This window comes from Agelaius tricolor, unplaced genomic scaffold (assembly GCF_023055355.1).
Source record: "Agelaius tricolor isolate 1412-34295 unplaced genomic scaffold, bAgeTri1.0.p SCAF_5, whole genome shotgun sequence".
NCBI classification, from domain to species: domain Eukaryota; kingdom Metazoa; phylum Chordata; class Aves; order Passeriformes; family Icteridae; genus Agelaius; species Agelaius tricolor.
In genome coordinates, this window is record NW_027269265.1 from 32857120 (window position 1) to 32882697 (window position 25578).

A 25578-nucleotide genomic window follows, 5' to 3' on the forward strand; every position below is an offset into this window, starting at 1 on the left:
CTACTGCAACAGAAGTAAATGAACACATTTCTTTAATTCAGGCTGGTCTCTGCTGCAGTAGAGATTCCTCAGCTGGAATTCTTTCTAAACTGGGGATACATAGTGTGAAAGAAGGCAATATGAGAAAAGAGAGGCTGGGAGTCAGGCAATACTCAAACTGCCATTTGAAAACAACACTTCAGGCTGGCTTGAGTGTGATATCAAAAGTTCATACAGTGGCACAGAGATGATCTCTGTGCTATTTACTTGTGAGCATTGTGCCAGCTGTCATGGAAATACTTGTTACCCTGCTAAACAACGCCATGCAACCAATAAATACATTAATCACTGAAAATTATTTGTATAAGAAAAAATCCAGGGAACTTGGCTACCCAACGTGCCATGTCCTTTGGCTCAAAATTTTTGCTAATGCCATACCTGGAAATTATTTTCATTTCTGTTCCGTCTTCACTTATAGTTCAGGTTTTAATTCAATAAAGAGAATGTCCTATAGTTTCTCTAAACTGTAACTTCCATATATTCATGGTTTAGTTTTGTCCTTTTGCATTTTTCTTATACTTCTATCCCAGCCCTGGGATTTTCACCTTGGCTTTTGTAAGCCACTCTTTACAAACTCAACACAAAATTCTGTGATTTTGTTTCGGTTTTTTTTTTAATATTTAGCTAAAATGTGGAACAGTCAAACTCTAGCCAACAGAAAACATTCAGCACTTGAGTATTCAGCCTTAAATCAATACCAAAGGGATTTCTAAAAGACCAAAGGAAAAAAAAAATAGAAGCTTCTGTCTTTGATGGTTAGTTTTGTCTTTTCTTGAGGGAGAGGGGAAACTATTAGGAAGAATTATATATGAATTGCATAAATACAATTTTCACCTGAGAGTAACTTCCTTCTCTGCTTTTCTTATGTTTAATCTTTAAATAGAAAGAACCTATTTGAATTAATGCAACAGGCATTAGTATTTTTACCTGGCCAGGGACATAATGTTTGACACAGTCAATTACACTGCAAAGGAACCATGTGTATGACCAAATAGGGACTATATCTAATAATGTATTGGCACAAGTAAACAGTAGAATTAAGGGAGCTACACAGATCTCAAAAAGATGGAAATCTAGCCAGTGTTTATATATCAAATTAAGGTTAGAACCTGTCAATCTTGTTTTATGCTTTTTCACCTCAGCTTCTCCAAAGTTCTTTCATGAGAACATAATCAACAAATATATTGGAAATTAAGTTTACAAAATCTGATAAATCATAGAATTTATCTTAAATGCTTTCCTTTTTGTTTTGATAGTGGAGATAGTTGCATGCAAGAATTTCAGTCTGTGTTTCTTTCATTTCAGGCCTGTGTGTGGAATCAGAGGGAAAACTCTCATAATTAATCTTCCAGGTAGCAAGAAAGGGTCACAGGTAAGAAACATTTTTACTGATCTGCAAGGAAGGAACTATCATGAGCACTTCTCCTTGTTTCAAATGGTAGAAAGTGTCCGCTATAACAAATTTCACAAAAGTGAATTGAAATGCATGTTCATGTAAAGTTACCATACCATCACTCTTAGCCAAGGACCATCCCACTCCAATGTGATTGAAGGTGCTGTGTGACCAGGACAACTTTACATGTAGTGCAAGAGAACACTCACTTGAGCAGGCAGTGAAGAGTCTGATGATCTCTTACACTTTCCCTTTCTTCTCTAATTAGCTGTACCTTGTCTCTGGGTTGTCTCCAGCTTCCAAGAAATCATTCTCTTTTAGACAGAAGAGGAATGCATAGTATATGGTAGAACTTACTGGAGCATTTGTGGTTTTGATCAGCAAGAGGGAAGAAAGGGAAATAATGTTTGAGAATGTTTTTTAATCTTCTCTATATGGGTATATCAGACTTTTCCCCCTTTATAAAGTTTGTTTTCTTCCTGCATTTTGCTCTGTTTGGATGGAGAAGTTAGAATTTTTGTCTTTATCCATGCTTTCTGTCTGACTCTATAGCTGAGAGGAAGAGAATTAAACTCCAGCAGGGATTTGTGTGTGTTAGTAAAACTAGATCTTTCACTAATTTCTTTGTAGTTGGCTGCTAGAAAAACAATCTTCTCCACAGAAATACTGCTAAGCTGAATAGTGATCTTTACAACCTGATACAAGACTGCTGAGGAAGGTCCCCCATCAGTCACAAGAATCTATTTCTTCCAGACTCAGACTACATCTGGCCTTGTTAATAAATGTCTTTACCTCTGGCCTCTAAGAAATGTGTTCCTGGTACATGTCTGATGAACCTGTAGTACCCAGGCACGGAGCAGACAGTACTGATGTGTTTAGCATAACCCTGAAGTCCCAGTTTCTCAGACTTCTTTTTGGAGATACAAAAACAACATTTATATGGGCTGTCACCTGGAAGTTGAAGAGGAGATGTTTTGAATAGTATGGTCTTAAGCAGCCACCATAGGTTTTCAGATGCACTGTCAATGTGTTTCAGTTCAAGGACTCAGTGTGAGCCCTCCTATGATTCTACCATTCCTTACAGCATTTCTGGAAATCTAGTGAGACTGTGACTTAAAGGAAATTTAAAAGCCTTCAAAAGACACAAGATGCATTGGAGGATGATGAGATGGGAGTATACCTTCCTGAAATTCTGCCAGTTACACATGAGAAATCATATGTATGTACATGTATTTAACATAGCAATGGCCCCCCATTTTAAAGAAGTGATGTACCAGTAAGAAGGTTATTTCACAAGTAAATACTTCTTTTGCTGAATTAGGAGAGAGGTGAAATAGCCTACAATCTCTAATAGTTTTTATTTTGTTCAGGAGCACTCCTAACCCACAGAAGCAATTGTCATTGTCCTGAGGTAATCAGACTTTAAAGATAGGTAAATTGCAGAAAGTGAATGAAGAAAAGAAATGAAAAAAACATTCATAAGTATTTTAAGAGTAGTTTGATATAGGGTTAAGTAATAAAAAAGGTAATTCTGCTGGAAAAAAGTCCTATGATTGCATCATACAAGCAAGCTTCTAATAAACTGATTTTTATTTGTTCCTGTCATGATGATGATCTGTCCTGTCGTTTTAGTATGAGATTTCTTTTAGTATGAGACTTCTTTAAAGTCTCAGATTTCAGCAAAGACTTTTAAGATGAAGAGTGGAGAAAATTGCCCCATAAAAGGCTGAATCTCAAGAACCAAAAAGGACAGATTTTCACCAGGAATTTCCCTCATTTTTCTCTTTTACCACTTGCTAATTTCCTTTCCATTGTATAAATACGATCATATGAGAAGCTTATATAAAGCTATGCATTTGCAGCAGTATACATATTTCTTTAATAAAATATTGATGGAAAATAACAGCAGTGTAAATGCTTCACCTTAAAAATGAACTGCATGCCAAACATGCAGGTTTCACCGGAGAACATCTGTGTGGCATGTACCATTGAATCCAGATCTGCAAAAATCTTCCATTTTTGTGGGGTTTTTTTTTGCTTGTTTTTAGTCTTGCAAAATATAGTTAATGTTATGGAAGAGGGAAAAGTGTGAAATGACCAGATGTTTATTAAGTCTTTGACATTTTATAATTGTAATAACAGTTGCCTAAAACAATGAGTTTCATATGTAACATGAGCTTTTGGAGGACTTACTGGGAATCTGGGCATTAACACTGAAGCCAGCAAGGCTTTATTTCACTGCTGGAGTGGGGAATGTGCTTCTCTGAGTAGTCAATTATTACAGTTATTGGTCAGGTCAGAAATAGTTGTTCTTTATTCTCACTTACTTGAGATCTGCTTCTTTGCTAAAGTAATGATGGTTGTATGCTTCATTATTTTAAACCATTTTAAAATTAATACTGTAAAGGCGCAATAACTGCAGTTTGCAGTTACATTATAAGTCATCATCTTTATTATCTTTACAAATATGTTTTAATATACATTCATTATATACAGCATTTGTACTCATCTGGTTTACTCCAGCTGTTTGCACTACCAACTTGAATGTTTAAAGAATTTATAAATCTATGAGGTAGTCTGACTTGTCATTCATTCCTCGTAAAGAAGCAACTGAAAGATGTGCTCTTACTTAGAAGCTTTGCAATGCTTGTGAGTCATGTTTTACTAACAAAGTGGGATATCTAAACTCCAGTAATTTCTGATGGATTCTTTGCTTGTTATTTTGTTTACATTATTATTTTTATTTATTGAAAACATTTATTTCATTATCAATTTATGAACTTATTATTATTACTTATTTTCTGGATAATCTAAAATATCAGAATACATATTTTAAAATTTTCCTATGCCTGAAACAAAACTGAAGGGCAACAAAAGGAGTACTGCCAGCTTTCTCTGTCAACCTGTGTGTTCCTGACTGCATTGCCATGGCAATTATTTCTTGTGACCCTGCTATCATTTTCCAATATTTAAATGTGTGTATGCAGTCTCCTCAAATGACATAAGAAAACTTTCTTGCGGTGCCTGGCAGAGGAATGAGGGACAATAGTCACAAAATGAATGAGGTAGCTTCCAGATGACAAAGAAAAGAAATGGAAAACCAAAACAAAACTGAAAAAACCCCCAAACACTTTGAGGGTAATTAAGCATTAAAGCATGTTGTCAACAAGGGTTGTGGAGTCTCTGTTGTTGGATTGTTTTTCAAGACTTTACTGAATAAGCCTTAGGAAGCCTGAGTTTCATCCTGACCCTGATCAGAGCAGGCAGCTGCAGCACATTCCATCCTGAGCTTCTGCTTTGATCTGATGAAGCACCAGGGTATTTTAGCAGCACAGGTAGCTGTACATGGTACTTATATGTATGCCCATTATGGAGCAAGAGCAATTGCACAGCATCTGCAGTTTTGCTTTCTCCAGCCATATAAAATAAATGTTCTAATTGTTTGTAAGATTATAGAATGAGGAGAGGTTTAAAAAATAGCTTGTTTATGAATTTTTGTTTTTTTTAGTTACATGGCATTACAATGACATCAGTGTAGTTTGTCATTCTTCCAGTATGTAAAATAGGTCCATGAATAAAAAAGGATATAATTATATAAAAGTATAATTATGAAAACCCTTATGAATTGTTCTCTAATTGCGAGGGAGCATAATAGGAAGGATTTGAAGCTAATATCCCTGCAGGGATATAGTTAATGTTTTCTTCTGTATTTTTGTAGCATTCTGCCAGTTGCTGTGAACTGTTTTCTGTATTACATATTCACAGAAATGTAACTCTTGTTTTCAGTATTAGCTCATTGCAATAGCCCTGTCGTGCAATTTACTGTATTTGCATGAAAAAAAGCGAAAATTTATAGAATAGTCGCCAGATCTGTTTCTGAGTTCATTTATCTTTTAAGAGCAGTTGCATAAGGACATGGTAGGTTTTATTTCTGATCACATGAAAAGATGTGTTTAAATCCCAAATATATTGAAAGAGTAAACTCCTGTTTGCAAGTGCAGGTAGCTTTTCATAGCGGTTTCTCTTTTCATTCCGCACAGGAATGCTTTCAGTTTATACTGCCAGCCCTACCTCACGCCATTGATCTTTTGCGGGATGCCATTGTAAAAGTAAAGGAGGTACACGATGAGCTTGAAGATCTACCTTCACCACCACCTCCTCTTTCTCCTCCTCCAACCACCAGCCCTCACAAACAGACAGAAGACAAAGGAGTGCAGTGTGAGGAAGAGGAGGAAGAGAAGAAGGATAGCGGAGTTGCCTCAACAGAGGACAGTTCTTCTTCACATATAACAGCAGCAGCCATTGCAGCTAAGGTGAGTCTGGCTTCTTTCCTTAAGAGACCCTTCAGTTTCTGTCTCAGGCACTTCCCACCAATGTTCATTTGCATGTTATGACTCGACATTGATGTCTTCGTCTCAAACAGATTTATTTCAGGTACATTTTGTAGAAGTAGAGCTTCATAAAAATATATTAATTCTGTTTTGGTAGGTGATTTCAAATTCCAGTGGGAGAAATATCATTTATTATCTTGGTGTTAACATATGTTTTATGATACCATTCTGATGTGACAGACTGGTTTTAGTGGCTTTTTATAATTCGAAGTATTCACACGCCTGAACATGCAAAGTCCAGTAGGCGGCATGTTAAGGAATCACGACAAAACTTTGCAAGCCATAGTATCTAATTTGAAATTAAAATTTTAGTTTCTGAAAACTGGTAAAAGTATGACAGACAGGTAACAATTTAAGTAGGAAACGATCCTGATTACTGTATTCCAATGTGCATGTCTGCATAAAAGATGTGAAATTCTGCCAACAAACTAAATATCATAAGGTCTTTATAGCCTTGCTTTAACCAGTAATCATAGATCAGCATAACTCAAACTAAAAGAATAAATCGGAAACTTCAAAAGAAGAAAAAATAAATAATTTGAAATTTGTGAATAATTTGTAAATAATTTGAATTCAAATTTTAAATATCTTCCCAAGAATTTTTGTACTATTTGAAACAATATATAAATATTTACCTCAGTTTTATGGATTCAGTTTTTGAACGGAAAGATAATGTATCCCTGTGTGTTTGGAAACAGTTTTTTCCAAACTGCGTTATTCCATATCTACTCCAAAAGTTGTGGTTTTAATTCCTATTATGAGAATTGAAAATCTAAGTAACTCAAAATTATATTAAACAATTTCTAAACCAAAGCAGCAACATTCTAACTCCAGAAATGTGAATTCAGGTCTGAGACATCTTGACATTTCTAAGACAGCTGCAGCTGGAGATCATCTCCCAATATACAGAAAATCCTGATTACATATGTCTTTGCAGGGATGAATTAAGGTAATTATCATTTGCAAGTATCAGTTTTTATTATGCAAATTTTAAATTGTTTAATTTCTTTTGATGCAGGCAAAGATAATATGTGCCATTTTTAAAGGCAGGAAATAACCTGAGATTTCAACTGGCTGTGTTCATATGAGCTTGGCATTTTGGTATCACAGTTGTTTTCACCTCATTCATTTTTGGTCATTTGCTTGTACAGTTTCATGTTTTCCTGTCACTCTATTCATGGCTGTTATGTGTTGTGCATTAGAAGCATCCATCCTATACCAGTCCAGCTGTTATCATGGCTAAAGGTCAACAGCCCATCCCTGGTGTCATCAGTTATTGCCATCACACAGCAGGCAGTGCAGGAGAACTGGTAAGAGACACCTCCAAGAGGCTTTTGCACTAACACTAACCAGAAATGCTCTGCCTGCCTCCTAGTCTATGTATGCACAGACAAAGCTGTTTATTTCTTCTAACAAAGACACATCAGTGCTGTCTTTGAGAGCCCATGTTACAGAAAATATCTGTTTAAGATAAAAGGCTAAACAAGGTAAAGGTCATGTGTGTTGTCACTTTGAATCATTTATCTGCTGAGATATAATAATTGCTATAAAGCCTATGTTTCTCATTAGTCACTGGTTTTATCATCTAATATACTCAATAATTCAATATAATTAAAATAATCTCCTAAAATTACTGCTTTAGAGCTATGAAATGATACCTTTTTCCTCTTTGTCTTGTTTTGCTGCTTTTCTCTCAGTTTTTTTCTTAACATAACACAGCATTTGCACTGGGTGTTCATAGTTTGCTTTCATGACTTGCAGTTTCTGCCTCATTTTTGCTTCTTGTGTAGAAGTAGAATTTCTCAAAAACAGAAGACTCTGGGAGTCAGGAAGCAATGGACTTGTTATAAATTACTGGGTTTTGGTGAATAGTAGAAAACTATTCCAATGAAAGGTAATAAAGGATCTGTTCCCTTAGGCAAATAGTAATTTAAACCATCAATCAAATAGCCTAATGCCTCTGTATTTAAAACATGATTCTGTGTCTCTTGAAAAGTCACTTAGGAAATGTGAAAACTTTAAAGTTCACACACCTGATGATAAAGCTATATAGTACATATACATGGTTGGGTGGTTTTTTTGTTGTTGTTTTTTGGTGGGGTTTTTTTTGAGTTGAAGTCACTAAATTAGAATTTGCACCAAATTCCTCAGTACCAGTAGAACAGTTAGTTTAGCCTCTAGGAAGAACACTGTTAAACTGTCATACATGTTTCTGTGTTCTTTTGCAGATGACTCTTGAGCTATTGTTTTATGCGTTATATAATCAAAATCAGATCTTCAAATTCAAAGCAGAAAGTGGTTAGTTTTTTGACAGGTTATTGGGGTTTTTAAGCTGCCCTTTTTGTATGTTTTTAAGGCATTTTTTTCTCTTGTACAAAAGTCATAATAATTGCCATCTACAGAGTGTTTTCTTACTTCATCATCATTGTCAATATTTGTTTCAGTTCTGAGTAAAAGAGAACAAAGAACTCATATATTTTCCTTTTTCTTATCAATGATCTTGTCAAAGTTCTCTGATATGAAAACAGAAATATTTAAACCAAAATAAAAGTACACCAGAGAAAGGCCAGGTCAGATAAAAATTGTAGAAGCCATGACTGATGGATATGGTAAATATCTTTCTCCATCACTTTCATCCGTTTCTCTTTCTTTCTGTCTTTGTCAGTATGTTGCAACAGGTTTTCCACTCCAGCTAGTACAAACAGAAACAATTTTCACTAAGAATTAAGAATTTCATTGTACTCCATTTAAAGTTTTGAGATCTCTGCTCTGTATTCAATTTATTTGAAAATGAAAAATTAATAAAAATATTAGGGAGACAAATCATAAATCCTCAGTGTGCCTTAGTGAAAGTTAAAAGAACAATCTATCCAAAATACAGTAATGTTCCTGCCCTTCTTTATTCCAGGTTTCTGTGCACCAGGACACACAGAAATTTCTCATGGGTTTATTAACTCTTTAACAGAGTTAACAAGAAGCTGGCTTGATTAGAGGATTGTATTGCCTAAATTTAATTTTTTAATATTAAAATTCAAAAACTCTCTAAATGTAGGTGAGAAAAATGAGAAATTCCCCATGTCACATTATTTTTTTATATGTTTCTGTTAATGGAATAGACATTCTAGTAGATTCACAAAATTCAGCAGGTTGTAGTGATTCAAAGAAAATATTAGTGCTAATTTATCTAGCAATACAGCCCATTCCACTTTCATATTAAAAAAAGAGCAAAATTTGTAACTGTGACCTAACTTTATGCTCTCAGTGAGAAATTTTTCTCTACAATCTAGATAGGTTTATATATAAATTATTTTCTGATAATTACACTTTATGTAAAGGTAGTGATTTGGAAATAATTCTTACTGAAATTAAGTGCCTGTGATCATCTTTTCCCTTTATCTTCAGCTTCTTTTCTGATTAATATCATGGCTGAAATTTTACTTAAATTTAAATTTTCTCACAGGCAAAAATTAATACTACACATGCAGTTCAGGGGAAACTGGGATTGTATCAGTCACTTTATCGCAGAGGGAGGTTTTTATTACAAAAAGGTGATATCAGATAAAATTGTGGAAGCAATGATTGCTCAATATGATGGGAAATAAAAATGTTTCTTGCCTGAAGGGTATGAGTATCCGGTATGAAGTATCTGGTACTCTAGATTACCCAGAGTAAACCTAGGGAGAAGTGAATCATGATATCATTTCCAAAAGCAATATTGTTATTCATGTTGTGGGGTCTAGGAGTACATAAAAGGGGTAATGGACCTGTACACAATCATATCAAGATGCATGCAGCTTTTTATCAAAGGAAGGTAGTAAAAAGGTACCTTATTTACCTTATTTGAAGACTTGAAGCTATTCTTTCTTTCATTTTGTCTTTTTTTATTTTATGACCTTTGAAAGTATATTTTTTGCTGTATTTTCCTTAGCCAGAGAAATTAAAAAGAAGCATTGAAAGTTGTAGGGAGTATCTATGCCAATATAAAACTTGGGGACTGTCAGCCGGTTTTGGGCTTTAATGAATTTAAGATGGGATTTCAGGAGAAAAAGTAAACAGAAGGGAAATCATGCTTCTATTACAAAGCATTTGAGCATTTGGAATATTATTGATTCAGTTTACCTCTAAGATACATCTCTGAGATGTGATTTGCAAGTCAGAATACTCCATGTAGAGGCCAGTTAGACTCTGTTTCTGAAGAAGAAGATATCCCCAGCATAGCTGTCCACAGTGAGAAGAAACTCTGCTGACTTCAGAATTTTACAGTGGACATTGTAGCATCAGGTATTAGCCTTGAAAGATCCTCTGAGGAGAGCTGATAGAAACTGACTGGCAAAAAAAAAGTCTAGAAACATGGCAGAGCAGAAAGGAGGCAGTTTGTGGCACTCTGAGAACAAAATCTGGTTTCACACAACTTATAAACAAGTTAGAAACAAAAGAAACTCTTAACAGGAGGAGGGTGGTATATGGTGAAATAAGATCTCCTAGGTGTAACACAGTGTTTCTAGGTCAAGGTTGCCAAGTTAGACATAGTCATTATTTGTGGAGGGGAACCAAGGAAGTCAAGGAAGTGGGAAGTGACGTATTTAATGACACAAGTATAAGGATTGGTCATTTTAACTATACTGAGACAAGCAACGAAGCTCTCTTAATGTTCTTAAAAATGTAACAGCTACATGTTACATGTAAATTAACCTATTTAAGCTAGGATTCAGGCTTGTTCCTGGAAGCCATACTTACCAGTGGCTTCTATCTGCCCTAAAGTCTTAGTAGGCAAGAATGCTCAAAGTGCCTAGATGCAGACTGGGTAACAACATCTCCATTTATTAAAAAAATCCTGCCTGGAAATTCCCAACATTCATGGTTTGGCTTGTCACTGGATCTTCCTTTCTTGCTTCCTTTTATTGTCTGCTCCTGACACTTTCCCCAGACACAAGGGTTCTTCTGATGCTCCTCTTAGAACATGAACATCAGGCTGAATGAAGAAATTCTTAATGAGGGGAAAGATCTTAAAATATGCATGTGTATATATATTCCTTCAAAGATCTGAATGTCTATATTTTCTGGTTAGCTGTGATAGAATTTTCCCAGGATTTTCCCTCAGTGAAGTCACGCTGACTGCTTCAAATCACCTCCCTGTCCTCCACATGCCTTATCAGGGCTTGTAGGAGGATCTGTTCTGTGATCTTCCCAGGCACAGAGCTGAGGCTGACAGGTCAGTAGTTCCTCCTTTCTACCCTTTTTAAAGATGGATGCAATGTTCCCTATTTCCAGTCACCTGGGACTTCATCCTACTGTCATGACTTTTCTAATGCCATGGACAGTTGTTTCTCAACTACATCAGCCAATTCCCTCAAGACTCTGGGATTCATGTAATCAGGTCCCACAGACTCGTGTATGTTCATGTTCCTCAGGTGGTCATGAACCTGATCATCCCTTAGTGTGGGGCTTAATCGTCCCTCTGGCTTAAGGTCCATCCATTCAAAAAGTATGGGAGAAGAGGTTGCCAGTGAAGACTGAGGCAAAAAGTTGTTGATTTCCCCAGCCTTTTCCTCGTCCATTGTTACCAGTTTGCCAGTTGTTCATCAGGAGGGATATGCTTCCCTAACTGGTACTCGAATATATTTTGTGGAAAGTAAAAAAAGACTGAATTTTTATTTTTCCCCACAGAGTGTATTTTAAACCAGGTGTTGGCTTTGGATAGTGGTTTCTAATGCTTTTGCCTTCACTCACTCCTGTAGCTTTTGCAGCACAAGCCTTACATTTAGAATTTTTGTAGCTGAAATAAAGTCTTCATGGAATAAAGAGTATTTACTCAATGCATGACATTTCTTGTGAGAAGTTTTCTCATTGCATGACATTTCTTTAGAGGGCTTCAGTAAATTTCTAGCAAATGGTTTTCTTTTCAGAGTATTTCCCCCTAGTTAGTGAATGGAAAGTCTACCTCCCTTCATGCCATGGTAGAAATCATTGTTGAGTTTGAAACAAAGATTTAAGAGGAAACCATTATTTTCTTATTCTTTCTTGTTGTAGTATGTTTGATTCATAGTTTTTTCAGAACAACTAGTATGTTCTGTGCTACTTCAATTAGAATGTGACCTTATATATTTCTTAGGCATTTGTTACTGAAGTTAGGAGAGTATGCCATACTCTCTGCCAAGCACTGAGTATGAGGAGGTGTACAAACTGAGGAGTGGGGTATTCCTGTGTTTTTGAGGTAGGGTTTTAAGTTTCACATACAGAATATTTTTTGCTATTAATTCCATCTCTCTTCTTTTTAAGATTCCAGATTCCATCATCTCTCGTGGTGTTCAGGTTCTCCCACGTGATACAGCCTCCCTCAGTACTACTCCTTCAGAATCTCCTCGTGCCCAAGCCACCTCTCGCCTCTCCACTGCATCCTGCCCAACACCAAAAGTAAGTACATTTATGCCTTGCAAGCTCCATGCTCAGCCCTGTAATCTATCAGATTCATGTCTTGCCTCTGCTGAACAAGGTTGGTTCGCATGCAAGGGTTGTGTCATTCTATATAACAGATAAATGCAGGACAGTGTAGCTCCTTCCACATGTACTGGTGCACAGTTTAACCTGTGGGTCCACCAACACCTTATGGTTACTGAAGTTTCATGTTATCTCTTGCAATACCTGTCATGAATATGAAATGTTAGCACCTTGAATGTATTTAGTGTCCTTCAGTATCCCCAGGAACATAGATAGTCCTGCCACTGAGTAACAACATTAAGCAAACAGTATTTTATAAAAAAAATATGTGCAAACTTCTAGCCTGGGCTGGGGCAGATCTGTGCCCCACTTTATTATTGTTCAGTTTAAGACTTTCAAACCAACCGGCTTTGCTCAAACTTAGATATTTGCTGCCTGACATTTGGAAACAAAAACCAGACAAAATTTAATAGAAAGAAAGTTTTAATGCCAACCTTGTGGGATTATTATTCAGTTCTTAGTGATTAGACTATACTATTTAATCACTGAGGTGAACTCTATATGTTTACTTTTTATCAGGCTTTAAATAGCATACATCAAAAGCTAAGCAAATTGACCAGTGGCAAGGCCTGTAATGTTTACCTTCAGCAGAATTCCTTTCAGCAGAAGAAAACTGTCTAAATTTGCTTTGTGTGTTCACATCACAGAGATCTTTCTGTGGCACCAGATGCTGACATAATAATAAACCAGTAGCAGATGGCAAATAATAACATTCTTCCTTATCTAACTCATGATCCTTGAAGATTATTCTGCTTGCTAAAATGATTACCAGCATCTGCTAGTTCTTCTCTCCTACTGTCTCATTCTTTTCTGTCAGCAAACAAGATTTATGGGCGACCACCCATAGAAATATTTTGGTTTAACCTATGGGATTGTTTTATGCACTACTTACCTTCACTGTAATAGAATCAAAATTATTCTGATGGACAGCAAACTTGAGCTCCATTATATAGTCTGCTTTTCTTACAGATTGTTCAGCGAATTCTATCTGTAAGCATCTCCTTCACTTTTTTCCTAAAAAATTGTATCTTGTCTGATAGCTTAAAAATAAAAACATGGAACTTTTTACATTACAATGCTCAGAGCAGAAGAGCAAGACAAAACAGAGAAACTGCACTGAGCCTTATGCCCGTTGATAAAACAAAATTGTCCAAAGGAAACCAAAGGTGACCAAGTAACAGGCGTAAGTAAGAGACAGCTCTGCTGAAAGTAGCTCTAGGTGATACCTATATATTTTCAGGAAGTTTGTCGCAATGGGAAGGAGAAAAGTCTATCTGCTATGAAGCAGAATGTAGTCCTCTAAACTCTCTTGATAGATTCAGAGGTTATAGAAGGAATGTACTAGAAGTTTGAAACAGATTGAAAATCTGAAACTGTGTTTGGGCAATTAGTGGAGGTGAGCTCATTTCATAATTAGATCATGCTTTGGTATTTCATGTTGAGACCTGCTTTTCACATATGACTGCAAAATCAGGTTTTGTTCAAAATGTGTGAGACCACACCACTTTTATAACAGGAATTGCCATGCAACAGCCAGTTAGATGAGATTTTCTGTGGTATACTTGATGGTAGTTTGTTACAAGCCGATATAGGGAAAAATTTAAAAAGACATACTGGAAAATAAACTTGACAGGAGATGGCATCTGTTCCTATTACTTAGAGGTTGGATTTTGCACATAAGCTTCTTTACCACTTAGACAGTTCTTGGTTCATTTTATATATTACTTTCAAAAAACAAAGAAACTCCTCATTATATTTTTGTTCAGTCATTTACAGTATCCCCAAGTTTCCAAACATCATCTGAATTCATCAAGAAATGTGGTTCATTCAGATTCTTCAAGATTATCAATGTGTCTAAATGTCTTCAGTTGCTCTGTTTTTCCTTTTGGATCCTGGCTTTCTAGTAATGCAATATGAATTAAATTTATACTGGCCTCTTCCCCACACAGTAATGAGAATAAAAATAAATAGAATTCAGCATCCAGGTGATGTTCTGAGGTTATTTATTTTGTTTCTTTAATCTGTGTGTATCTTTTCAATATGCTCATTTGCTGGTTTAGGAACTCATTTCAGGGCTCCAAAACATGGATATATGACATGAAGCAAAGAAAAGGAAGTGGCAGGGGAAAAAAATTATTTCTTTGATTATGCTTATTTTTGGTCTAGCCACAGAGCACGTGGCACTATATTTCTTTGTCAACTGCATATTCCAGTTTATTTTGTTGTACCGTTTTCTTGTTGCATTTTTTTGTCCTAAGTGTACATGAACCCTTACATCTCTCTTACTGAATTTGCTGAATAACACAAAGCTCTGTGTGTCTCAGGAAAAAAAAAAAAAATCAAGCTTCTGCAATGACGGGAGCACCTCTGTTAAATGAATGTAAGTAGCAGGTTACTAATGCATGAGCATATTGGAGAAAAGGTATGGGAGAACAGGTTACTAATGCTCCTGATTACTAATGCACATTTTCATTATCATATTTTGGAAAACCTAATGCTGTTTATGTATACAACCAGATCATGTAGACAAAATACAACATTTAATTGCAAATTTGCTTTACTGTTTACAACTTATCATCCATGTTTTCTGAAAATCTCTGTTTCAAACAAAGTACTGAATGATAAATATTGAGTTGGAACCTGGATATTTCAATCAGTTTTCATAAATGTAATTTCCTGTTAAAAGAAGTCATATTTCTTGGTAGGTAGGAACTTTTTAAGACAAATTGCCATTGGGACTACTCTATGTCAGTGATTAGGTACATCCCCAAGACTAAGCAAACCAGCTTTTGTTAGCTTTTAATAAATCTCTGTAGAACACCTTTCTTGTTCTCTATAATTGTATTTGAGTTTCCAAGAACATCGACCACTGCACAAAGAGCATTTAAACCATATTTGTAGTAGGTGGATTCACATATAGTGGCAATCAAGTTTTACTCAGAGGAAAACTGCACTAACAGTCCTCCCTTTTCAATCATTCAGCCATAAAGTTTATAGTGATTGTGCCATATTTTTATCTTGTCCAATATAGTTTTGATTGTTTAAAAGTTACACAGCTTTCTTAACATGATTAGATAAATTTGCTGAATACTCACAGAAGCTTAGGATGACACAGTGTGGTTTACAAGTTTTTCGTGTCATTCCAGAAGCTGCTCAGATTGTAAGATCTCACTATGTTTTTGTCTGCATTTGGGGTTGGCATTTTCATTAAGTAAAATGCAATGTTCTTTTCAGACACAAAGCAGTAGGGGTACCTAGGGTAAAATACTTTTAGAAATACGGAGAATTTTTTTAGTGTTTGCATTACTGTTGATTCTTGGGGTTTTTTTAAGCTTACAGTATAAAACCTTTGATCTATAAACTCAGACAACTCAAAAGAATATATCCAGAATAAATGACTGAGTCATTATTTCAAACTTTGAATTTTGTTCTACTCCTAAGGGGTTCATATGAGCATAAAAGAAAATTGCAGTTTTCAAGTTGAAGTCTTCGCTTCTCCCATACATATATGATGTAATCAGTACTTAATTTTTGGCAATGTTGCATGTCAAAGTCAAAGGAAGTAGATTTAGCAGACCAAGGACAGGTTTTAATTATCACCAGGAATTCATTTCAGTGACAAGAGATGTTCAAAGTATTTCACTTTGCAAGATCATCAGTCTCACTGATGTTCAGTTCTTTCACTTCAATGTGCAAAGTTTCTTCCAGTGTTATCTTTGATCATAAATGATCCTAAGGAACTTGTTATAGTACTTCTAAGATGAGAGTGTGGGGTTTTTTCCATCTTGCTGCTTCATTCCCTTCACTCCTTACATTTTGCTTAAGAGAAAGTCTCTCTCTACTTTACTTGCTTGTTTTCTCTCCCTTCCCTAGCTATCCATTGTTTAGTTACACTGAACCAGACAAAACCCTCAGTAGTAAGTTAGATCCTTTTTGTAGTTGAAATAGATAACTTTTGGTTCCTGTGTAATAAAAGTCTATAGGCTCTATTTTACAGCTAAAAAGAGAAAGCAAGGCTACTTTTCAGAATTTTTTCAAGTCTAGCAAAACAGTCATCTCACCTATCCACTGCTCCATCCATTAACACCTTCTTTGTAATGGTACATTTAATTCTGCTAGTTGGTCACTTTCTGTTACTCTGTCTCCTATGAAAAGCTGTTGTCTTTATCATTCATAAGTAGATATTCATCTAAAGACCTAATATTCCCAATGTAGAAAGAATAACACATGTAATTTATGTAAATATAAATATTCCAGTTGCAGAGAATTTCTGAAATTAAATAGCCTAGGAAAATACTTAAAACATTTTTGGGGAAAAAAATGCTGATGAAAGTTGTTTCTGTGACAAAAAAAAAAAACCTGATTTCAGTAATTTCTTATGCTTACTAACAAAAAATTATCTGTCATGATCCACCACTTTAATGTGAAATGTGTACATTGACATCCACACAATCAAATGAGTTACAAATTAATGATAAATCTAATTAATATTTATGTTTTCAGTCTATTATTTTTTCAATATAGAATTGCTATGTGAAGTAAGCACGTTAGCAGAATGGAGCAGGTGGAGTTGGCAAGAAGTTTTTGTCAATTTTTTTTGTTAGAAATTTTTCAGTAGTTATGTTCAATATTTATCAGTAAAAGAAAAATCAGGTTCCTTACCAGAAATTCTTAGCTATTAATAAGATGCTGGTGAAGGTGTGTTTTAGTAAGCTCTATTGGTATCCACAGTGTAGATATTTGGTGTTCATTTGAGTGCATAATATTTTTTTCTTCTTGAAACTTACTCTTTCTCCTTAAGGTGGTCATCAAAGTGAAATATGGCAAGTATGTGAATGTATTTTTAAAGTTTGAATGCATATGCTAAATTTCCAATTTTCTTTTGTTTTTATTTTTGAAGTTTGCATAGCTGAAGTTTATTCTTCCTAGGAACTTGTTTGAGTAAGTAGGAAGTGCTTTGGCATGGCTGTTTAGCTGTGATTAGGTTGAAGAGCACAGAAAAGTGCAAAGAATGTTTCAAATTGTTAGGATGATCTACATAGGTGAGATCACACTCCAAGCACTGTTAGGGTTTCTTGCTTTTTCTTTTAAAAATACACACAGATGTAGTTAGATACTTGTTCCTGCTAAAATTTCCAATGTTTTCATTGTTATTGCTAGGTTTAATTTCCTCTTCGTTTTTTTCAATGTACATTCCAGGATTACAGAAAATCATGTTTAGTAAAAAGAGATGATATTATAATGTGTATTTGAGTAGAAAGTGGCCCTAGTTGCCTTAGGATGAATCCTGGTTCCTAAGGTACATCAATCTACTGTATCCTCCTGGGTTCTTCTCAGCACAATGCAGCAGTGGTTTTCAGATAATTACTAATTAAGATACCAAAATATTTTCATATATTCATTACCTTTTACCCTCATTGTTTAAAGTGTATAGTCTTGGCAAAACACGTGGATAATGCAGACCTAGCATGTCTTATTTTTAGTTTACATTTTGGTTACAAACCCTGGTAGTTAACAGCATGCTGCAGCTTCAAGAGTGAGACATTTTAACTAAGGAAGAAGCAACCTGGTTGCTTAGGATATTAAAAATCCCTCAAATACATCATAGTTACTAAAATCCTTTCAAAAATGGAAGATACACTTTCATAGGAAGGTCAAAAACTTCAGGGCAAAAACTTCTTTTGGGCATTTTTATTAGTACCAAAATAGACTCATCAACAAGTCAACTCTGGAGAAGACAGACTGGGGTAAACTGCAGGCTGAGCATTGGCTTTCAGTAGAATTACCTATTTGTCTTAGCTTTCTTTATTGAATATGTGTGCTTCAAGTAGTACTTTATTTATTCATACCTGGAGTCAGTATTAAATAGTATAGCACCACCAAAATATAGTTCTCTTCCTGTAGTCATGTTGAAGAACTGTTTATTTTAGAGTAGCTGGGACTTAGCTTCAGATCCAGAACATCCAGAACAATTCCTGCAGTCACAGAATCAGCTACTTTTCAGTCCTGTTATAGATTGAATCATATAAAGAAGCTCTAATGTGCAAAATTTCTCTACATTTGTATGTCTTAATTACTAGTTCATGTTTATTAAGCTACAGAATTTCATTCTTTTCCTGAGTCCAGTGAAAAATTTCAAACATGTCAGAAAAGGTTACTCAGTCTTTCCCTAGAAATACTTTTTCTTCTCAAATTGTAACTATTCTGTACATGTATTCCTTCAGAAGAGAACAATCTTTCAGTATATCCTGGCTCACATATGCATTGCATGAATTCTAGTCTCTGTATGCTAGCACTGCATCAGATTGTCAGTTCCTCCTTAAAATGTTCTTTTCAATTAACTTTGGGAGCAAGAGTTTTCATTTCTTACTATTCTGTCTTCCAAGGCCAAGTGTTATTTTCAAGTTCTGGTAACTTCAATTTGTCATTTCTTTAAGATAGGGAGAAGATGTGCATTCTTCTCACATTAGAAGCCTTACTGAGATCTTTTCAGTTCCTATCCAAAACAAATCTCTGGTTTGAATTCTGACGTAAAACAAGATGAGGATTTTAGGGTTTGTTTAACAGTTTGGGTTTCTTTGACCAACAGCTATGTTGTTACATTTGATTTTATCCAGCATCTTCAGTTAGAAATTACTGTGAATGCACCTCTACAGAATTGTTTTCAGGCTACATTTTCAGTATATCTAGTTCTGGTTTTGTCACTGATGCTTATTAAGTTTTTTGGCACCTGATAATCATTTTTATGTCTTGCTGAAGATGGCATCAGAAAAATATTGGCTTTCCTTTTCCATTCAGTCTTTTTTCTTTTGGGCTCTTAGTTCCTATTACATATGTCAACTGACTAAATCTTGTTTCTTCATGAAAAATGGTTTCAACAAGAAAACTGTGCATCCTATAGGCTGAATTTTCATATAGTCTTACGTCTGTAGGAATTTGGTTTTCTTTTGTTCCTCTTCTTTAGTGTCTTGGCCCATTCATACATTAATCTCATTTAAGTAACAGCTCAGCTTCTGTTTCTTCACTGACTCTTGACATAATAAATAATCCACATCATTTATTGCTGTGTTCTTTTCTGATGAAATGATCAGAAGTTTTAAAAATGTACCTGTAAGGATAAGCAGCAATTTTCTTGGTCCTTTTTTATTAAACAATTTAATGATGGTATAGCAAAGTTCAGTGCCAGATGTTATAGGAGAGATAGGTGATGCTATTTTAGAACAAAAAGGGTTTAATTCACCCTTTCATATCTATGTATTCAAAGGCACAAAGATACATGCATTCAGTAGTCTGTCCAGAATCCATATGTGTGTACCCAGCTGGTCTGTTCAGGATAGCTTGAAATTATGGAGAGGATGTGGAGCATCAGCTATGACCTTCTCTACAACTTCTCTAGCATCCTTCTTATGCCAGTATCCTTTAAGTCAGTGTTGGATGCATCTTTTATACTCTTTAGAACCTAACAGTAAAGGGGATATTTGTCTCTCCATCTGGTTCCACCTCTTGAATATGTAAGATTTTCTTGCTGTACTGTGTTCTCCTTATGTAAATGTGCTCTTTATCATTCTGATTTCATCTTAACAGCTCGACTCTGTTTTGGTCTGTAAATTATTTTAGGTTGTCTGATTTTACTGCTTGGGTATCCCCAGAAGCTACATGAAGTGCTGTGAACTAAATGAACTACCAATCTGCATGCCATCAACATTTTTATGTTCCCTCCACTATGCTTTCTGGTGCTTCCCCATCCATACGTGTCCTTCCTTTTGTCTGCCACCCTTAATATACCTGTTAGACATTCAAGGAGGGTTCTTATGCTGGTCTATATTACCTTGCTATTGAAGCAAGCATGTCACAGTTTGATATTGTATCATCCTTCTACAGTTTTGCATCATCATCATCATCTGCATTTCATGCACATGTGCTGGTTTTGGCTGGGGCAGAGCTGGTTTGAGGCTACACAGCACTACAGCAAGCAGCAAAACCAAAAAACAGCCACTAAGGAGCACTAGACTAATACACAGTCAGGCAAGTGAGCCCCATGACAATCACAGGAGCCTGATTATTAGTTGAACAGAAATAGCAGCTATAAATGCAATCTAGCACATGTCAGTCAGATCTGTCATTATCTCAAATACTTTGAGCTCCATGTATGGTGCCAAAAAGACTCTTGCATTTTAACCCCAGCTGGCAACCAAACCCCCTGCAGCTGTTCACTCTCTCCCCAACCAGTGTGATGGGGGAGAAAATCAGAAGAGTAAAAGTGAGAAAACTTGTCAGTTGAGACAAAGACTCATAGGGAAAGCAAAGGGACACACAAGCAAAGCAACACAAGGAATTGATTCACTGCTTGCCATGGGCAGGCAGGTGTTCAGCCATACCGATGGGAGCAGGGCCCCATCACTTGTAACAGTTATTTGGAAAGACAAATACCATCATTCCAAATGTCCCCACCTTCCTTCTTCCCTCAGGCTTACATGCTGAGCATGACCCCATATGGGGTGGGATATCCCTCTGGTTGGGGTCAGGTGTTCCAGCTGTGTCCCATCCCCAGTTTTTGTGCACCCCCAGCCCACTTGCTGGTGAGAAGGAACAGAAAAGGCTTTGATGATGTTGCAAAAACTGCAGAGCAGTAGAAAAAGCATCCCTGTATTTTTGACTGTGTTTCCAGCACAAATCCAAAGCACAGACCTGTGCCAGCTATTGTGAAAAAAATTATCTGCACCCCAGCCAAAGCCAGCACAACAGGCAACTGAAGGTAGTCTAGCAGCAGGCAGTTATGTGTTCCCAGGAACCAAAACTGATATTTAGGCTAATAAAGCTCTTTCAAGGCATGCATACTCCAGTGATTAATGTATCATCTGCAGTAAAAGTTTGCTGTTTCATCACAGGAGTAACATCTATCTCATGCAAGATTTGAGAGGGAAGCAAGAATCTGAAGCACAGATGTTGCTTTTCTCGTGATGTATATATACAATTCCCTTCAAGTGGTAGGCTCTTTAGCAAGTGCATTAATAGTTTCTGGAGCCCATTTTCACCTTTGAAAAGGGTTTTAGGAAATAGAGGATTTGAAAGTAAATGGCACCTACTGGTTCTATGATCTTAACTCTTATTTTGAGCAATATCTAATATTATTTAACATTATAATATGTGATACCATCAAAGATCAGCAAACTAAAAATAGTTTTTCCCTTCTGCACAGCTGTCTCAAGCCTTGTTCTTTAATCTCACTATCTCATTGGTCAGTCTGCACTCAGTTGTCTTTTTGCCTTTTAACTTAAATAGGACAATCCTTGCTTGTATTCTTTCCACAGCCAGACAAAAGGGATGTGTAAAAATGTTCAGATTTTACTTTCATTAATTAACTAAGTCAAGTTCCCTCATTTTTGTCCTTTTAAACAAACTCATTCCAAAGTCTTACATGCTGAAATTAATTGCCCTTAATTTGCTCACCAATTTAGTTTTATTTTAAAAGGCAAAACATATATTATCTCTTTATAAGGGGCATTTATGAGTAGCGTAGGATTTGATTTCTTCAATTAGTTTTCAACAGTATGTTTATTTCTTTGAAATGATTTTTTCTATTTCTGATTGCTTCCACACCATCATTGCACATTATTGGATATGAATTTCTGTAGGCATTTATTGATATTTACATTTACTGAAACCTTCATACAATTCAGTGTGTTGCTTTTTATTTAAACTAGCAATAGTAAAGTCTATATGGAAAAATTCTATGAGAAAACAGAAATCCTTAAGGTGAGACATTCAAAGCACTTACAGCTGGAACATATTTCTCTCTAATGCCTGTGTTGGAAACAGGGCCTCCCATTTGATTACCTCACAGTAGATTTATGGAAATCATTCTGTAAGAAACAGTAACAGGTTTGGCAAGATTTCAAACCAGCTGCTGGTGTTTTTTCAAATCTGCACCACCCATTGCAGTTTATTTCTTACAACTCCTTTTTTTCTTTTATATATAGTTTTTCAAAATGTGAGGAGCATCTTTGAGCAAGGAGTTCTTAGGTGTTTGCATGGCAGTCCTTTGCAACACGGTGTTTGCTTTATGAAGTTTGCAGACAGCCTCATTGGACAATGGTGTCACTCAGCAGCACTGTTAGTGTGGACAAAGATTGACCTTGGCCATTTACCAGGTTATTGTTAGTACTTGGCCACTTAAAGGTCATATTGTTTTAAGCTTCTGCAAAGTGAATTGCGCACCAGATCTTTCCACCTTAACTTAATCTTCTGATACTGTTCTCTCGCTGCTTTAATTGTTTCCTGTGGCTTTAGTGGGTACACCCTTTTCTAACATCCTTATCAACCCTTCTGCTCCTCTTTGATTATTGAACTCTTCAGGATGTATAAATGTGAGGAAATACATGTGACAAGATGTGTTTACACACAGCCCTGTCTAGTTAAAAGGATAAAATGCAGGCTGTTACAGATATTTGAAAAGAAACCTTAAAGATGCTTGTCCTCTTCCCTTTAAAGTCCCACTTCCCCATCTGTTTTCAGAAAGGTTCCTTGTTACATTGAGCTCCAATGCAAACATCTCTCCCTTAATTTTGGTGCTAGAAGTGGTCAAAGAGAGCAGATATTTGCTTTATAACCCTACCAGAGAGCTGTTTTGCTTTACCTGTCCCATCATCTGGTCACTTCTAAGTGATTTCATTGGTGCAACAGCTTTCTCCATGACCATGAAGATATTTTTGATAGGAGCTATCTTAGTGTCTAAAAGTGTTTAAAGGACAGCATCCACCACTGTATGTGCTATAAGCCTGTATCTGCTGCAGCTTTTAAAACTTAAGTTCAGCTCAGGACAGCAAGGCAAAATAGCGCATTCAGAAGTGAATTGTCAGTTTGGAAAAGGTGTATAAAAAGAATACAGATCTTCACCACCCAAGACTAGAATGTTTTTATTTTTGCCTTAAATATGACCTTTCCTTCTTGCCAAGACAGATTTCTGATATAAGGAATAGGTTTGAAAAACTCTACCGGAGCATGAGGTGTGAATTTTGCTTTCTTTTGTAGAGAAGCTAGAGAATCACTGAGGCTGCAGGCATAAGTAAGGAGCAAAATGTGCCAGCAGACAGTAAAAAAATGATAAAATGGGTCTGAAATGAGAGGATTGAAAATATTGAGGAGAAATTGGATGTAAAGGTTGAATGGTAAAGGTCTAATAATAGACCAGTGCAGTATTTGTGACTCTTGAGTGATGAGACTGCAGGACTTCGAGTGTTTAGAGAAGAGTGGGAAGTAGCTTGGATGCAGCAATAGCATTATGAGAAAAGGAAGGGCTGTGGACAGGAAGAAGTGTCTGAAAGGCAGCCTTGAGCTGGTAGAAGAATTTGCAAAACTTAGCCGTGTGACAGGAGAGTTGTCCAACTGTTCACTTTATAGTGTCAGTAAGGACCAAGCTCTCATATGCCCAGATTTCTAGTTTGAATGAGATTTAGGACTTTAGGTCACTACAAATAGAGGTACATTATGTAATATTTATATTTATTGTAGTCTGTCTTGACCTGGCTGTGCATTTACCTATCAAATTTTAGATTTTATTTCTGAACATTAAATTTCACTGAAGTCAATAGATATTTTTAAAGAATTGACAAATGTTGGTGTAAAATTATCAGTATACAAAGTCTTTTGTGTAAGGACATGGTTACATTATCTTTGCCATTATGTGTGTTAACAGAGCATTTGATCTAGTGATGATACAAGTTTGAAAACAGTAAGAAAATTGCTGTACTTTTTACAACTGCTTGTTCCATCTGCACTATGTTTATTCCTACATCTGCACATGGAACAGTGTGAGTAGTAGTGCCCATATGAAAAAAATTTGTGGGTAGTGTGAACAAAATTTTGAGATAGTATGATCGATGATGTTTTATTGGCATCCATTAGCATTCACATACATTACACTTTTGTTTAACATTAGGGTTTAATGTTATCAAGAAGTGCAGCAACCTTAATAAAAACTTTTATGCCAAACTGTGGTATAATGCACAGACATGACTATGTTTATTGGTTGAGAATGTATGTCATTGTTATAGGAGCCTGTATTCCGTTTGTTAGAAATATTCCCCATTTAAGAAGCCCCCTCTAATTGGTGTTTGTCTGCCATAAAACCGCAGAAGTAAAAATACTTTCAAGTGCAAATCTATTTTTTATGCATGGATGTAAAAGTTATACATAATGCATTTTTAAACTTAAATTGATTTGCTGCTATATTAAAAATGTATTAAGCTCTTTGTTAGCAGTAGAAACTGCTCGCTTGATGTAGAACATCGTTCTTATCAGTGAAGAGAATTCAAGTTGAAGTTTGGATTTCTGTCAGAATTTTCCACTCTTGATTGGACAAGTAAGGGTTGTAAATCATGCCACCTAGACCAGTATTGTGTTATATATTTAGAAGTTGACAGTCACTGTCCCCACCATCAAAGTTGTTCAGAAGTAGTAGGTAATTACTTCACTAATTAAAATTACTTCTTGCTAGGCATGGAATATTTACAGTTTCTTTCTTTTTCTTTTTACTTCGATGTCACTGCCCTTCACTTCTTTTCAGTTTGTTGCATACCTTGAACTCGATTAACATTCTTTAGGGTCAGAAAATGCATTTTCCATCTTCCCAAGTTTTAATCTCCTTTGTATTCAGCTCCCTTATGTGATCTGGCCAATACATAAGATTTTTTGTTCCTGGCCAACTGATGTGAAATCATTACCAGTTGAGTTACTTTTGAGATATGTTTCTCTGTTAAGATGAACTGTGTGAGAACTTGTGTGAGAGATTTCAAGAACATTTATTTGGAACATAATGGTATAATAATATGCATAGCATAGCTTTTGTAGTTTCTCTTCATCAACTGGGCCTCCTTCTCTTGTTGAACGCACTTTATCAGCTGAAGAAATCTCCAAGCTTTTGATAACAAATTCCTGAGGGCCTCTAAAAATCCCTGTTCTTTATGTGTTGTATTCTTTCAGAACTCCTTTATGTGGGGGCTGTTTGAATATATGCTGACTCATATTTAATTTCTCTTCTGGTATGGTTTTTATCTTCTTAATGCATTTATCTTTAGGATCATTTTCATATGTTTTTTAATACATCCACCTACCTTTTCACTGAATCACAAAACACCTCTTTAAGCTGGACTGGAGCTTATTCTCTTGTTTTTCTTCTATATTTTCCTTGCTTAGTTGAATGGCTCTTGGGGGTAAAAAAAAATAAAAGCAATTTCAGGGCATATTGTGAAATTCTGC

At 35.8% G+C, this 25578-nt stretch overlaps 1 protein-coding gene across 27 annotated transcripts in view; it reads left to right on the forward strand.

The window, feature by feature from the left end:
* Positions 1-25578, forward strand: part of GPHN (gephyrin) — a 271188-nt gene that overhangs the window by 168445 nt on the left and 77165 nt on the right. For 15 of the 27 annotated variants that reach the window (XM_071427065.1, XM_071427069.1, XM_071427068.1 and 12 more), the window contains 4 exons: positions 1345-1411; positions 5473-5745; positions 7026-7133; positions 12103-12237. In XM_071427065.1, coding sequence (XP_071283166.1) covers positions 1345-1411; positions 5473-5745; positions 7026-7133; positions 12103-12237 — 583 coding nt within the window. The remainder of the gene's footprint in view (positions 1-1344; positions 1412-5472; positions 5746-7025; positions 7134-12102; positions 12238-25578) is intronic. The other 12 variants (XM_071427072.1, XM_071427089.1, XM_071427085.1 and 9 more) reach the window with 1 other exon arrangement.